The sequence below is a fragment of the Dermacentor andersoni genome, chromosome 6 (assembly GCF_023375885.2).
Source record: "Dermacentor andersoni chromosome 6, qqDerAnde1_hic_scaffold, whole genome shotgun sequence".
Taxonomy (NCBI): Eukaryota; Metazoa; Arthropoda; class Arachnida; order Ixodida; family Ixodidae; genus Dermacentor; species Dermacentor andersoni.
This window is the reverse complement of record NC_092819.1, coordinates 130,421,136-130,437,111: the sequence shown is the minus strand read 5'-3', so window position 1 is coordinate 130,437,111 and position 15,976 is coordinate 130,421,136. Positions and strand designations below refer to the sequence as shown.

Below are 15,976 nucleotides of genomic sequence, written 5' to 3'. Positions count from 1 at the left end.
TCTGTACTTCCTCATTGACGCATTTCCTGAACTGGAGAAAGAACCGCGGCCGCTGGAAAAGAAAAAAAAAACAATCTAGCGCGAAGCTTTAAAAAATTTGGACTTCCGAACGTTTGAAAAACTATTTTCGGGAAAGCGCAACCGCGATAAATGGAAAGAGAAAGCAAAAAGAAAGATAGGGAAGTCAGCCAGACGATCGTCCTGTCTGCTCAGGATAAGAAAAAGGAGTAATGGCACGGCCGCTCGATGCAAAGCAAGGGGCGGTCAGCTACGTCGCGCCGCGGCAATAGGCGGGCCCGTCTCGGCCGAGTTTACAGTTGCGACCGCTTTTCTTGGTGAGGGCGCCACTGCTCGGGGATGCTTTCACTACTTTGCGCCGGGGCTAAGCGGGCGTTGGTTCTCGCGTCAGAACGTGTTTGCCTCGTGCGATATGCATTAATCTCGTGCTTTTTCGCGTGCGTGTGCGTGAGCAAGCCGGTTCGCGTCAGAACGTGTTTGCCTCGTGCGATATGCATTAATCTCGTGCTTTTTCGCGTGCGTGTGTGTGAGCAAGTTTGCCTGTGCTTGCTGCGCTTTGTTAAGGCTTTTCGGTGTGCGTGTGTGCCGTAGCCAGCCTCGTTCATGTGGTGCGAGGCCGCGCAACTGTTGTGTGCCACTCTGCGACACAAATGCCAAAAAGGACCCGACTGTGAAATATCACGAGTTCCCCTGCGACTTGGAGCGTCGAGAAGCGTGGCTAAAAAATATCTCTCGCCAAGGAGTGTCGGGAAAAGGAAACAAGTGCGAACCGAGCCATAGGTCTCTGGTATGTTCCCTGCACTTTACAGAAAGTGACTATAAAAAGAACACGAAACTTAGGCTCCTGCTTCCGTATGCGGTACCGACCGTGTTGTGCAAATATCCACAGTACCTGCAAAAAGAGAATGTGCAGCCCAAAAAACGCCATCGAATAAGCTTTACTGATCACACAGTAGTTGAGGCAAGCGATAATTGCGGCAGCTCAGGAGAAAGCCCCAACATCGAAAGTGCCTTGCAGTTTCTCAGCGACGAGGTGGAAGCTCTAGTTCCAGAGACTGCCTTCGAATTATGCTCTGAACGTAGTTTTTCTGTTGACCAGGCCTGCCAAACTACATGATATTGTGGACGTCCTAGAACAGTCAAAGAAAGCAGTAAGGAGATTGAGAAAGAAAGTTGCCCGTCAAGGAGAAGAGTTGAAAAAATTGCAGTCCGAACGGGACGAAATGAAAACCGCCTCTTAGTTTATGAAAACAACAACAAAATTCAGTCCTTTGTTCAGGTATTACAAAGAGCGGAAAAAGGAGACAAAGCTGCTGTTTTTATCAGCAAACAAGTGGCCACTTCAGGAGAAAAAAAACCTGCCTACAATGAAAGAATCCTGCGGGAATGTGTTTTATGGAAAGCGTGCTCAAATAAAGGGTATGAGCATGTTCGAAGCAGACGCCTTTTGAAGCTTCGTTAAAAGGGGCGCACTCCTTAGGTAACCTCTAGCATCACTCAATATGCTTCGTTTTCATGAGAAACAATCTACTGATGATTATTTATTTCATCTAAGTTAGTTTGCATTACTTGGGAAGCTCGGTACAAGTTCTCCCTATGTAAAGTTTTTACTTTGCGTACGTGTTCACGAGAAGTGAATAAAAGTACTGATAGATTGCTTCACGCAGAACCTCTCAATGGAAGTGCTTCACCGAGTCGTGCATCGTACGGGAAACCGTCACGAATAGCGTTCAGGCGTATTCTAGAACAGATTTCCACCCCTCTGACAACCTGTTGGCGTTTGTGGCGTAATCAGCACATCAAATGACGACTTAAAAGATTTTGTCTGCAATTTCCAAATATAAAACGCGTTATTTACGCCTTGACTGGAGTGGAAATCGCGCATGCCGACGCAGCCGTGAAGACGCTCTCTATCAGCAGCCACCCCCGAGCAGTGGCGCCGCAGCGGGCGCACGGAGAACTAGGCCCGAGACGCCGTTCAGGCGCGACGCAGCGGGCCGCACCTTGTCCCTTTGGATCGAGCGGCCGTGGTAATGGTAAGATGAAAAGAGAGAGGGGATGGCCCTACTAAGTGCACGCAAGAGAATTCACTGCTGAACTACAAATGGTCCCTCAGGCCAGTTTATTTAAAAAACTGCACTATAGTGACTTTTTTAGGCTTGTAGCGCAACTCAGAAAGAGCAAAAAAGGAAGGTGGAAGGGGTGATCAAAGGGAACGGCGAACTGAGTGAGCGCTAACTTCCAACTGATGGTTTCTTTCGTGACACAAAAGGCTACTTATACACTCGGCGAACCATGTGACATCAAGACGTTACATAAAACCAAGCAACAAAGCCGACAGTAACCATGTGAAAACATATTCGGACAGCATGTGGCTGCAGTCGGAGATACGCGAATTCATTGCTTGATAATGATAAGGAAGGTGAGCTTGCGCATGCATGGCCCAGACATATGATAGCTTTTGCTTCGATGATTTCTCTTGTGGGCTGATTACGACTACGACCTAGAATGACGCATTCCTCTAAGACAGGTTCGCAACCACACGTTTTGCAGTGCTGCGCAAGAAACCCCCCAGCTGTAATACAGTTCTTAGCATTGTAACCATGTTTGCGCAGCCTGTCATTCAGACATCGGTCAGTTTAACCAACGTAACGTTTTCCACACTTGAGTGGAAAACAATAAACAACACAATGTGAGAAATTAACAAACTTCTGTTTGTGATTCTTATCACAGCTAGGAGGAGCCTCCTTATTCGGATTAGTGAGCTCGCAAATCCTCATAAGCTTGTTAGGGGCAGAAAACAATGCACGAATATTCGCTCGCTTGGCAATTTTCTTAGGATTATGTGAGACGGTGTGAATATAAGGAATGACACTTGTCCTACCCCTTCCACCTTTCTTTTTGCTCTTTCTGAGCTGCGCTACAAGCCTAAAAAAGTCATGACATACCAACTCGCCCAAACTGCCACGCTTTTGCACTATAGTGCGCTATAGCTTCTCGGTTTGGCGGCTGATGTGGCACCGCCTTGATTTTTTTTCAAGCCGGAAAGCGTCCTGAAGTCCGGGCTGTTTAACGCGGTCGGCAGAGAGTTCCTCTGCACATCGTATCCAGGATGCGTACAAAGCCGGTGCTCTACAGTTTCCTAACATCGACAAGAGTCATTCATAAACAGCGCGCTCAGTCATAAGCAGACAGGAAGCCTACGAAAAAAGTATTTCTTGGGTACAGAAACGCTGTTCCGGACAGGCCACGCTACAGTCAACACTTCTAGACACTTGAAAAACTCGAGCAAGCTTCTGTCCTTGCACGATACGCAGATGAAATTCTCTTGCAGCATCCACCGTCACAAAAGTAATTGGAAGCGTTTCGATTCCTTCATGGGGTGGACAGTTTAGCCTTATCAGCGAAGTCATTGTCAGCGATGTCACAGCGACCTGGAACCCACAGCAAGAAGTTGTCGGGCCCTTTTTCCAGAGTATGCGATGGTTCATCTCTCTTGTGTCGGTTGCCATCTGCTGGCATGCCCTTTGACTTAAAGCAGACTCGACGCTCTGAAAATTTTTTTTTTTCGGGCCATGAAATATGAATCCCGTCTGCGCTAACTAATGGGTGACGTAGTTCACAGAGGAATGCAGGGCTGCAATTTCTGCCGCAGTAGATGTTCTTATCTGCGGCACTTCGAATATATACATTATCAACTTCGCTTGAACAGCAGCAGCTCAATTTGCAGGCGAAGCCAAGCCTTCAGTATAATTGCACACTCGGCTTCGTTATTTCTGGAGCAGTTATGACAGAGTCAGCTGCATCACATCCAGAAACAAATTACCGTCCTTCTTTGTAATCCCGGGAATAGCCAGGTACATTTGAGCGAAAGCTTTGGTTCGGGGTGACTCCGATTTTTTTACTCAAATACATGTAAAACACAATATTACTTTTGTGAAACAACAGCTGGACGGCTTTCAATGAACTCGGACTCACGTGAGAAAATTAAATTCTGGTAACTCTAAGAAGCAGAACATCAATTTAGGACTTCAAAAATATTTTATGAAGCTTCTGGAAAATCCGCGTTTCAAAAAAAAACATGGAAACAAGGAGGTTACATATTTGTAGCTTTGCACCAAAAACCGATATTGCAGTTGTATAAGCTGTATCGCTTAGAGCTGTATCGCTTAGAGCATGTCAGCCGAACAAATGGGATACATGAAGTTACGACTTACGTTATATTGTACAATGCTTACGAGGATTTTACAGAAATCTTACTCACGAATTAGCGATATACTACAAAGCGGTCTATATCAATTTTGTCAGCTTTAGATGTCTTATTTAATGCAATTTTCAGGATTCTTTTGGTTTTTATTGCTGAGTTACAGAGTTGCAAAGTGTGATATTTGGGTTTTCTTAAAACATTGGAATTTTCAAGAATTTAAAAGAAATGTATGAAATAAATTGAAAATCTACTTCCTACAGCTACTCGGTTTTAAAATTTTTCCTCTAAATGCAGCAAATCTCGTCAAAATCGGTGGTTGCGGAGAAAAACGGTTTTTCTTTTCACATGTACGCAGGAGCTCTTGAGCTAAAGCGTTATGCTTAAAGCTGTCGAATGTATATCGCGAGATGATGAAGGTATTACCGTCGGTATATAAATTTACTTCATCACACTCTTGATAAGCACTGGTCTGTCTTGAAGATGTCACTCGAAGTCTCTGTGCCGGCCGGCAAGCTGAGTGATAGCCGTCGATTCTTGAACGACGGCGAATGCGCGACTATAAAAGTCAAAAGCTGCGTGCTTTGGAATCAGTGTCGGGCAATGGCACCGGTTGCTGGTGCTGTGCTGCATCGAGGTAAGAGTAAGAGCAAGGATTGTCCCTGTATGCTCTCGAGCTATAAATAACACGAATGTTCGTCTTGCATGGGTATGACAAATACTGGTTGACTAATTAAGGCATCCCAAGAACACGGCCCGGTATAGCTGTAAGATGCGCTTATTTTATTTATACATGGATACGGCACTAAACGAGGCACTAAAGAGAAATGTTATTTCAGCTGCGTTTGTAATTACCTTTTTGCAAGAGCAAGAAAGCCGCTCTTATTGATATAAGAGCTTTGGCAAGCCAGAAAAGACGCTCAAAAGAGTTAGTAGTAGTAGCAGTAGTTAGTTAGTGGTAGTAGTACTAGTATTCGTACTAATATAGCACTATCAGTAGTCGTAGTACTAGTAGTAGTAGTAGTAGTAGTGGTCGTCGTGGTGGTAGTGTAGTAGTAGTAGTAAGTGTCAGTGCTGCTGCTGTTGCTGCTCTTTGTTTTGTTTGACTCTACAAATGCCTACCGTTACTGGGCGCCGCTGATCATTGACTTTTATCGCGACTGGAATATTGCTAAAGCACTACAATGGGTCGGCACTGGCGACGCACGAAGCGCACCTTACGCGCCCTCTCCGGTGCTGACGTCAGAGCACGCACCCAGCGCGCGAGCGCAGCTGCTGCGAGCCCGCGAGCAGGGGAACGCTGGGATAGGAGGAGCGAGAGAGGGGGAGTGACGTCACATACGCTCTGCAAGGCAGATGTTCAGTGTATGCTCGGGAACTGTTTTCTTCTAATCAGCCGGTAAAATATCCTGCCACCTTCTTGTATATGACGTCATTAGGGACGTCATTACTTTTGTTTTCTACTTCCCTGTTCCGAAGAATTTCGCCAAAGTCGTGCTCACGTGGCGGGTCTCTAAAGTCCACAGTTTTGTGCGTTGGTGCAGTGTAGTGAGTTATTTCTAGTTAATTATAATTGTTCCACACTCTTCAGTAACTGAACTTGTAACTAAACTTATGCTCTATCTTATATATAATGGCACCCATGAATTTTATACTGTAGCATTTTTTTTTTCTACTCTGATTTATGTTGAATTTCGTCGCCGGTCGTCTCAGGAGGTGAAACGGAAGTACTGCGCAAGAAACAAGAGTGTCACTCGATGCACGTGCCATTTATAAGATGTATTATATATATAATATACTTATCTACTTTCGTCGGCGTTACACCCTATAGGAGGGAAGTTTACACATTGCGATATTACCTTTTATCATGAAGTTAGAAAATAATGTTGATGTTCATTCTTTCTATTTAGTTTACTTATATTGCCAAACGTTAAAATATTAATTAGCATCAGTAAAAGTCCACTCCCATGAGTCCCTCTAGAATGTAATCTTTGTTAAAATGGTTTTACCTCGCGTGTTGAAACGTTTTCTTTTTTTTTTTTTTTTTAGTCCTGCATAAATTTGAATCGGGCGACCCCTAGGCAATCAGTAAGCTCATTCCTTTCCTCCTGCGGGGAAAGACGGTCCCTACAGAGAGACAAAGAGAGCGTGTCTGCGTTACGCAATTGAAGCCTTCCCGTGAACGAACACGAGTTGTTAAATCCCCGAGAATGCGTTCACGAGGGGCGCAAGCGAGGCGTTCATCTCCGCGGCGGCAGCCCAGTCGGGCACAGGGCTTGGCGAGATTGCTTTTGGTAAGCTTAGAACGGCTCCTACATAGCCCACTGAACAGCGCCGTACGCCTCGTGCACTATGTTCAACGCAGCCGGCTCACACGCAAGCTAATTCGCACGCTCCAACGCTTCGCAAGAAGCGCAAGCACTAGCGAATTGCTTTGGTGAACTCATTATCAGTGTAGGATGGCGTCGAAGAGCAATCGGTGCTTTTGAATCCGGACAAAGTCATCGTGAATTCTGCCTGTAATCCTAGAGCACGTTATCACTTGGCTTACTGAATAAGGATACCGAATAAGCAGCCTTGTTCACAAAGCATTTTGTACGCTATAAAGCCCTTAGCAAGAATGAGCGCCGGCATGTACAGTCGACTCCAAAATTTTATAGACCATGGGATCATAGAAACAATTTAAACTTTCGAGCGGCCTGTAATGGCAGCCGGTACAACCGTGTATCATAAATTGTTCACTTGTACTAGTAGAAGCTGGAAATGCAAATACGACAGGCTGCGTTGTGAGGCTGCGGAGACATTCAGCGTTTTTCTCAGATCTCGTGGTCCGTAAACTTTTGTGGTCGACTGTACGTGCACGTAGGTACATGTGATAGCAAACATGTTAGCAGTCGTGACCGGTCAGTGGTAAACGGTTGTTACTAAAGAAAGTAGCTGCTCATTCAGCCTTATAAGGGCACTGCTTCCGATATTATCGTTTATCCCTTCAGCTGCCCCGCGCCCTTAATTCCTCGTCGAAAAGCGCCCGCTTCTTCGAGCTTACTTGCAGCGTACGACCGGCGCTACGTCGGCAACGCCCGTTTCGCAACGCGGTGTGGCCCACATTGCGTTGCGGTTTGTCGACACAAAGGCGCGAATCTAATTTCAGCCGAGACAACAGCGCGTTCATCTAGCGTATCACGTCACGTGGTACTCGCGCCAAAATGTACGCGCGTGATTCCCGTCACGCGCAGGCATAGCGATTTCATAAACACACAGCGCTGCGCGCGTGTAAGTTTTCAAAGCACTACAGGCGTGAAAACGCTTACGCCTGAAACAGGGAAGAAAATCTCATTTAAAGTAATTTATGCGTGCACTTGTAACATATTTACGAAAGGGTGCACTATACAGTGGCGCAACGGAATATCTCTGGAGTCTTACATGAAAAAAAAAAAAATTAAGTCGGCCTTCATCTCGGTTGTGCCGCAGCAGTCGTAGTAAGCTGAAGCACCAGTGGCTGCGCTGACTGACAAAAAAGCACGGGCTCAGATGTTATGTCTGATATATCCGTGAAATTGCCGCCGTTCAATTTATTCTGTTGATGTGTTTCTTAGCGTCTCCTCGCTTGTTTTCCCTTTTGTGTTTCATTCGTAGCATTCGTCTTCATTGCGTGCAAAACCCCCGTGAAACGCGGACATGAATGCGGTAATCCTTCTTCTCTTCGTCATCTGGACCGTACTGTTCACGACGCGCAACATCACACGTCGGAAGGACTCCTTGACGGAAGAAGAAAGGCGGTGAGACTCGCGCTATGCTTCAAGCAGCCTAAAGCGGACTAACATTTACTTTACGTTCAGCAGTAAGTGTCTAGGACTGTATGCGAACTTGGTTTCCAACTTTTAGCAAACTCTGGTATAGACATCTTTTTTTTAACTTATGACGCTTTTTTTCTCTCTCTCTCTTGATCTCACAGTATTAGTCTTAGTATTGTTACTGTTATGAGAAAAGGAGTGACCACCATCATTAAATGGTGACTAAAAGGCAGCTTTTTGCAACTGCCTCCTCGTATATTTATGGGAAGAATAGCAAACTAAATGTCCTTTTATTTAATTTTCATTTCAACAAAAAAAGGCGTGTAATCATTCAGGTGGTTTATTTTTATGTATATAAGATTGAAATAGTATTTTCGCAATATTTAGAAGTATTTGGTACACCTCTAGTAGAAAAAGAATGAAGTTGTTGCTGTCACCTTCAACTTACGGCACGTAGCCATGCGGGAAGCGGGGGGGGGGGGGGGGGGGGGGGAGGACGGCGTGATTGGCCATGGTCAAACGAAGTTATATAAACACGGCCAGCCAGTGTAGGCAAATAAAAGAAAGAATATGTTAGGGATAACAAAATTACAATGCCGCATCTCACCATTAAATTTTTACCTATACAGGTCTGGTCTGGCACCATCCCCTTTGTGTCCCACCTGCCCGGAACCTAAAAACATTGATTACTTTCTACTAGCATGTCGTCGATTTCTAAATCAGAGGAATAAATTTGAATTTTTATTCCGAAAATTGGGTATTCCTTTAACTACTCAAAATATCCTCTCCTTCGGGGCTTCTTCTTTGGGCTTTAGCCACTGGAACATCGGCGTGGCCATTTGCGACTTTCTCTGTGACACAAAGGCAACCACGTTAATTCGCGAAATCAGTAATTGTACAGACAAATAAATCGCTGATTGTGTGTTGGCAATTATTCTAATACTAACCCCCCCCCCCCCCCCCCCCCCCCAAGAGAATACAAAATTTGCTGTTTGTAATTAAATACAAACATTTTATTGCTGTATCTGCCACGTAAATCTATTCCTCAATTAACATGAACTTCACCCTGATTTACTTTTCCGTTTAGGTTTTGCTTTCTCCCCTTCCCTTTAACCTCTAACCGCCGGCCCCTTGGCCGATCCCCCGTAGTGGCTAAGCGCCACAAGTGAGGAGCAAGCAAACAAGCAAGCAAGCTTCCGGCCGAGTTTTCTTACCCGTTGCCGGATAAGCATCTGTAAGGATGCTTATACGTACACAAAGAACACGTACACAAAAAACACGGGCAGCGCGCCCAGGGACTCCAAACTTAATGTTGCCTGATTTTTTTTTTTTCATAAAGCGACAGCCTCTCAGATGAGCATAATTACATGACTTGTGTTGTACGCTATCACTATATTTAGTTTTCTTTCTTTTTAATGTCAGGCTTAGGCAAACAGAATTATATTTTGGGTTTTAATGTCCTCGTAGTGCGCAGTAGGTCATGAAGAGCGCCGTAGGTGCTATTTTTCCGAATTAATACTGATCTCTTGGAGTTCTCTACAGTTCACTCAAAACATGGTATACGAACGTTTTACATTCCGTTTTAACTCGCGACCTCGTGCTCAGCAATTCAACGCCAATGTCAGCGAGCCGCTGCTTCGAGTGCGAATCGATCAGGCTGACTAAAGCCAGACAAGATCTGAACAATGCGGCACCTGTCCGCGCTAATGGTATCTCACTGACAATAACAAGTGTGGTTAGGGCTGTTAATGAAAATATAAGCGTATTTCACACTCCTATACCCAAATGAGTGAGCTTAAGCTGCTGTGGAGCTGGAAACAACATGCAATATATGACTAAAACATCACAGAGAGAGAAATGAGCAAGCGAGAGAAAAGAAGAGAGAGGAAATACGGAGAGGTACGCTGTGCTCGGGAATGGGTTAACACGAATAAAAGGTCATAGAAGAAACAAACAAAACATACCATTAGAAAATTCAAACAACGCGATGCTACTTTGCTACTACTGCAACTTTCAAATTCCGTCGCACAATTCACAAATCCCCAAGAACTTGACCAGAGCACTTAACACTTTGACTGCCGAAGCCCGTCAGGAACCAGTGTCCTACTACTTTTTGCCTTTTAATATATGTAGATTTTTTATTTCTTCATTCATTCACGTTGTAACGGAGACAGTCACAAAGGAGGTGCCCGATCGCCTGCCTCCTCGCAGCCATAGTTGCCGAAAGCAGGACTGTCGGCCATTTCTGTTCCGGAGGAATGGGCGTCCGTGAATGCCACGCCGAGCCATAGGCGGCATAGAAATGTTGCTTCCGCTCGCGGTGTCTGGTGGAAGAAGAAATTGCAGACGCCGATCCAATCTGTATAGACGTTCGTTGGCAAATTCACACGTTTTCCACAGAGTCTATGTAAGTTCTCGTGCGAGGGAGTGAAGCCTTTGGTTGCATCTGTTCTCAACAGTGGCATTGATATAACGTGGGCACCGTCGTGGGCCGATCGGGCAGCGTCATCCGCACTGTCATTCCTAGAAATTCCGCATTGGCCTGGTATCCACCGGTAGATGATGTTGTGCTCCTTGCTGATTGCACGATGGTGAAGTAGTCGGGTTTCTCGGACTAACTGCACGTTAGGTCCGTAGCTGAAAGGGTGCAGCAGACACTAGAGAGCTCCCTTTGAGTCACAGAAGATGAACAAGGCAATTACGTAATGTCGCGTGAAAAAGAAATTGTTTTGTAGGTTTGTTCTTGCATAAGGCTGTACATGTGAATGAGGTACTTGCACACATTGCAGTGTTTTGCGCCGTTCAATCTCGTAGGAGAAGGGGCCTAAGTAAAGACATTTCTGTAGAATTATTACAGGTCACACTGCATCAACATTACGATGGTAACGTTGGCTGAACAATACTGACATTTTCATTACCGCGACAGCTATTTTATTATACTTTCCATGACAGGCACGCATGAATGATTTAATGTACATTCACGGCCCATTTCTGGAAGAAGCCAAGTTGTGTAGTTTCGGGCGGTTGACGTGAAACCCCACAATTTAATTTAACTTATTTCTAAAGGAATTCGTAGTGAACAGGAGAACATGGCATTTTTACTAGGAGGAGGAGGAGGAATAAACTTTATTTGTGCACAGCAGATTTGAGACCTAGGCCTCTACCTAAATGACGGCCTCGAGCCCTTGGGCCCTGGCGGCGTCTTCGGCCTGCTGGATTGCCTTGAGTTGGTCTTCCGGTGCACAGCTGAGCAACGCGGTCTCCCACTGCTCTCTGGTCTTAATTATTTTATTCTGTATAGGGGTACGAAGACAAGCCCAAACCATATGTTGTAGGTCCGCCCTTTCTTCATAGAATCTACATCTATCCGTGTAAAGGTCCGGGTAGTAGCGGTGGTAGGCCACCGGGTTCGGATATGTATCTGTTTGTAAGAGGCGGGACACTATGCACAGGGACACTATAAACGCCCACACGTACTCAGTGCTCACTCTCTCCCTTTCTCCTTTTTTATTCCCCTTTCCCCCACCCAGGGTGTAGGGTAGCAAACCGGATACTCTTCTGGTTGACCTCCCTGCCTTTCCAGTCCTTGCTTTCTCTCTCTCTCTTGTAAGAGGCACCATGCCGTCGCTTGCCGTCTATTTAACGAGGAGTGTGCCGGGGGGAAATGGGCCCTTCCCAATTTATAGTGTTTGGTGATCTCGTTAAAGCTGGTCATCCGGTCTCTCTCCGTTCCCAGTATTTGTTGCGTGTCACCTGCTCGGCCTGTCAGTTCTCGAGCCAGGTTGTGCGCTATTTCGTTCCCCGGAAGGGAGGAGTGTGCGAAGCAAACTGCGAGAGTCTATTCGACTCATATGAAAGTCCTAAACGTTCACTCCGGTAACTGAGCGACAGAAGCACCCTTGGTCCCACGAGGCACGATTTATCGCATACTTCCGGAGAATGAGTATTCATTTTTCAAGCGTTTTAAAATGAAACAAAAATAAAAAAACAGATAATATGAAGAAAGACTGCACTAATTCAATTGGATGTCAAGCGTATATGTGTGCTTCCGTTAAGAATGTCCCGTCTGGAAATATTTAATGCGAGGGGCACTAAAGAGAAAGTTAAGTTCAGCTGTATTAGTAAACTACATTACTCGAATAAAAAAAGAAAGAAGCCACCGTTAGTTTGAGAGGAGACTTGATTAGCCGAAGTACAGGCAGATTCAACTCCCGTTGATATCCACGTAAAGCGAAGCAGTCTTGGTGTGATGAACCATATACATGTGCGTGCATATGAAGTGTGGTTTTCCAGATATAAATATTATTATTAACTGATAGCATGTTATACGAGTACAGTGTATTTGCAATGGATTACAGGCAGGCTGTATGTTATACACACATATCTTCAAGCAGTACATCAGGCCTATATTATTCGTTTAAACGTTCAGCAGGGATCAACAGCGTTGCGTTGAAGTCGTGGTGCCTGTGATGCGTGGTTTCTTCTAGTGCAACTGCGGATCGAAGAGCGCCAAGCGTTTAAAGGCACTGGTTTTCCTGCGAGCAGGGAGGCCTGCGGAAGACGATGTTCTATGCAGCTTTCCGAAGTATGCATCCGTGGCGTTCGGCGATACAGGCCAGATACGTACGAAAAAAAGTGCGTGCAAGTCGGCATTAAAAAAGTGCAAGAGCACAATTTAAGCACAAATGGCGGCGACGCCCTCAATCTTCCGCCATGTCGCAGTGATGTCATGAGTCTCTATGGCAAGTGCTCGAGCATGGTTGGGATGGACTGCACTGTGTTTGTTTGAAGGAGCCAAATACCGAAATGAACAAACTTCGCAAACATCTACGGCGCCACGGTGGCCTCGATACGATAAAAGGCTTCGGCATTCATGACGTCGCTCTAACATCAAGGATCCTGTAAGCATTGGCGCAAAATAAAATAATAATGTAATTTTTGTCTTGATTTTGTAGGCTAGTTAACGACCTTTTACTTCGAAAATAACGAAACTAGACTTTTGAAAGAAAGCTTTACCAGTACAAACAGATCTAGTGTGGTTTTGGTAGCCTTCATTTATTATGGTACTATCAAATCTTGCCCTTATTCGCCACGAATCATGTACTCCTTAAATTTAGCCCAAGCTACTTGGTAGCGTAAACGACTTGCATAGTGGAAGTTGAGCTTGTGCTCCAAAAAGAAACACACACACACAGGACGCAGTAACGGTAGAATACAAGCACTTTCGGCTGTTTCCCTTTCTTTGCACGCCGTATAATACCACCTTCCAAAATTACTCTGAAACCAGTTCAAGCACAAACACGCCTTCAGATTACGCTTTCCTATTGCCCTTTGCTTTCGCAGGCGATTGGACGAACCGCTTTTCCTGACACCGTTTTTGGATGCAAACGACACCGAAAAGGCGCGGCATCTCAGCAGAGTCACTCTCTTTGAAGAAGGTTACGGCGTTGGAGCCCACTCGGGCTACATCACAATTGACAAGACTCTGGGCAGCCACCTTTTCTTCCTACTTACAAAAACAAAGGTAATGCGTGACACGTTTTCTTCTGCGTTTGACTTTAAACCGTTTTTATGCTCGCGATACCTGCACACAAAAACTGCATTCACTAAACTGCTCTGGCGCAGTGTGAGCCTTGTCGCGAATCCCTGTGATCGAGCGCCCCCAACTCCTGATACCCGTCAGCGTGATTGTCTCTAATGATCGCCGTGGCGATAGTTAATAATGTACGGTAATCAGGTGAGTAGTATGTCTGTGAAATATGAAACACGAACGAGAAATTTGGGCTAGCTGGTCACAATTATAGAGGAACTCGATATGACATCCACCAAATTCAGGCTGGATAACGAAAGGTATGCGCACAGGCAAAACATCGAACTAGGTTTAATTACGTGAGGACGCTGATAACATGCAAGTAATTGGGGTACGGGGAGTGCACACCTGCATTACTGTTTGCATCAATAGTCGAAGGGGGTCATGTTCTTCGCACGTGTAGGCGAGGTATCAATTGGTTCAGAAAAACTTTTTTTTTTCCGCCAGGACACTAAACGGCACGTTGATGGAAATACTACCACCTTCTTTCTTGGTAGAACAGACTTGGCAGGTACAATGGCTTAAAAGAATCCCAATTGTTTGTGTGTAGTAAAGGCTCGACAAATGCGTGTTGAAGAATTCGCATTAACACGCATTACTGGGGCTTTCATACGCATGCACAAAGATGATTGTTCAAGGTCGCTTGTATTGAGAAATGTGGCAAAATTCGCATCGGCACCCTGTCTATTATCCAAAAAAGAAAACCTTTAGCGAAACAAATTGACGCCTCCTTTATACGTGTGAAGGACGCCATGCTATTTGACTGCAGGCGTGCGCATTGGTTATGTTGCGTTCCCTCCGCGCACCGGCTACTCCCATGTTATGAGCACCGCTGCGTAGTAAAGACTATAGTGTAGTGTAGTGCTTGTACTGTGTCTATCTCGTTTTATTGCATCGGAAATTGGCGCCGGCAAACCACGTCCCACAATTATTGTTGCCCTTCCAGTCATGATGCTTCCATATGGCGACGCGACTTTCTTTGTAGCCCTTTTCCATTAAAAGGTAAAGGAGTCACGCTGCATATTTATGCGACTGGTATTCGAGGTACAAATTAATGTAATGAACGCAATCTGACATGAAGCGGTGAACTGAAGAAAAGGACGTTTCAAGATGGACGCCTCCACGTTTTACGAGAGCTCTGGTGAGTCGCTGTTCAAATTTCTCTTTTACCGCAGCCTCTATCATTCAGAACAGTCAAAAAACCACTGTTCTTTGTGAAGAAAAAGCTACGTGTTATGAAAAACAGTTACTCGATGCACAGGGTTCTCCTACTGAATAGTTTTAACCCTGTTTTGACACGCGTTTCCATACGGAGACACCGTGACTTAATCACTCTTTCTTTACCGCGCCGGCGAACCATAGGCATCGCGCAAAGATTTAAAACTACCAACACTTTTATAGACTTGTTGTGCCATCTGGCTTGCTGCCGAAGAATTAAATTCTTGTTTTTTACGTATTCTTTTTATTTTCGAGTGGTGGCAGCTATTCAATGTGGAACAAAGGTTCCCATACGCACTGATCGTGAAGATATTAGACGCCGTACCCTCGAGCTAAAGTCGTCCGTCTGACAAATATCTGGCGTCCTCGAGTGGCTGTCCGGATATAAGTGACTCCTAGTTTGACGCCAATTCAATAGAAATTCGTTTGGACGAAGCAGACCCGCAGAACCAGCCCAGACTGTTGTTTTTTGTATTTGAGAACTTTATCGGCCCTGCAATTTAGCATTGCTTATTTCAGTGTCTTTCCACCTTGAGTTGCCGTCCTTGCTCTAAACGTGGTGCGATCAGTTTTGTGTGAGGCGCGATGCGAAGAACCACTGGCCTCAGCAAGTCCAGTCACCGTTTCCGCAGCGGTGAAAGTACGAGAAGTGTTCGTCAGGCAGATGGATGGAGATGTGGAAAGATCGTAATAATGCACGCCACCAAGGCACGTCGCCTACCCGGGCGGATCTTGTTACTTCGGCCGAGTCCTTGTCCAGGCACAGAACTCGACAACCACGTGTGCTAGAATAAATCACCAGCACCAGTACCAGCGTCACGACACAACAAGAAATATAAAACCCAGCGTCTTCGTGCATCCCAGCCACCAGTGAAGCTGTGTATACGCGAAGGCATACGATCAGATGACGAACTTGACGCCAAAGTTCTTGACGGATAATTTTCATTACTCTGCCGGCATACCTGCTCCTAGGACTTACAGGGCAGGGAGATTCTAATTGGATTTCTGGAATTACAAGCCGATGGTTGAAGGCGAGCGTATAAGTGCACATCATGTGTTTTAGGCAGTAAGATTAACTAGCACAAGAGGCTAATTTGGATGGTGGTGTAATAGCGTAAAAGAACTCAGTGCGCTACAAGATGCAGTAGTTAA

General features: G+C 45.4%; 1 protein-coding gene across 4 annotated transcripts in view; it reads left to right on the top strand.

The window, feature by feature from the left end:
* Positions 1-15,976, top strand: part of LOC126523542 (venom serine carboxypeptidase-like) — a 57,408-nt gene that overhangs the window by 8,158 nt on the left and 33,274 nt on the right. For all 4 annotated transcript variants that reach the window (XM_072288848.1, XM_055066900.2, XM_055066901.2 and 1 more), the window contains exons 2-3: positions 7,859-8,001; positions 13,360-13,540. In XM_072288848.1, coding sequence (XP_072144949.1) covers positions 7,901-8,001; positions 13,360-13,540 — 282 coding nt within the window. In that variant the 5' untranslated portion in view covers positions 7,859-7,900. The remainder of the gene's footprint in view (positions 1-7,858; positions 8,002-13,359; positions 13,541-15,976) is intronic.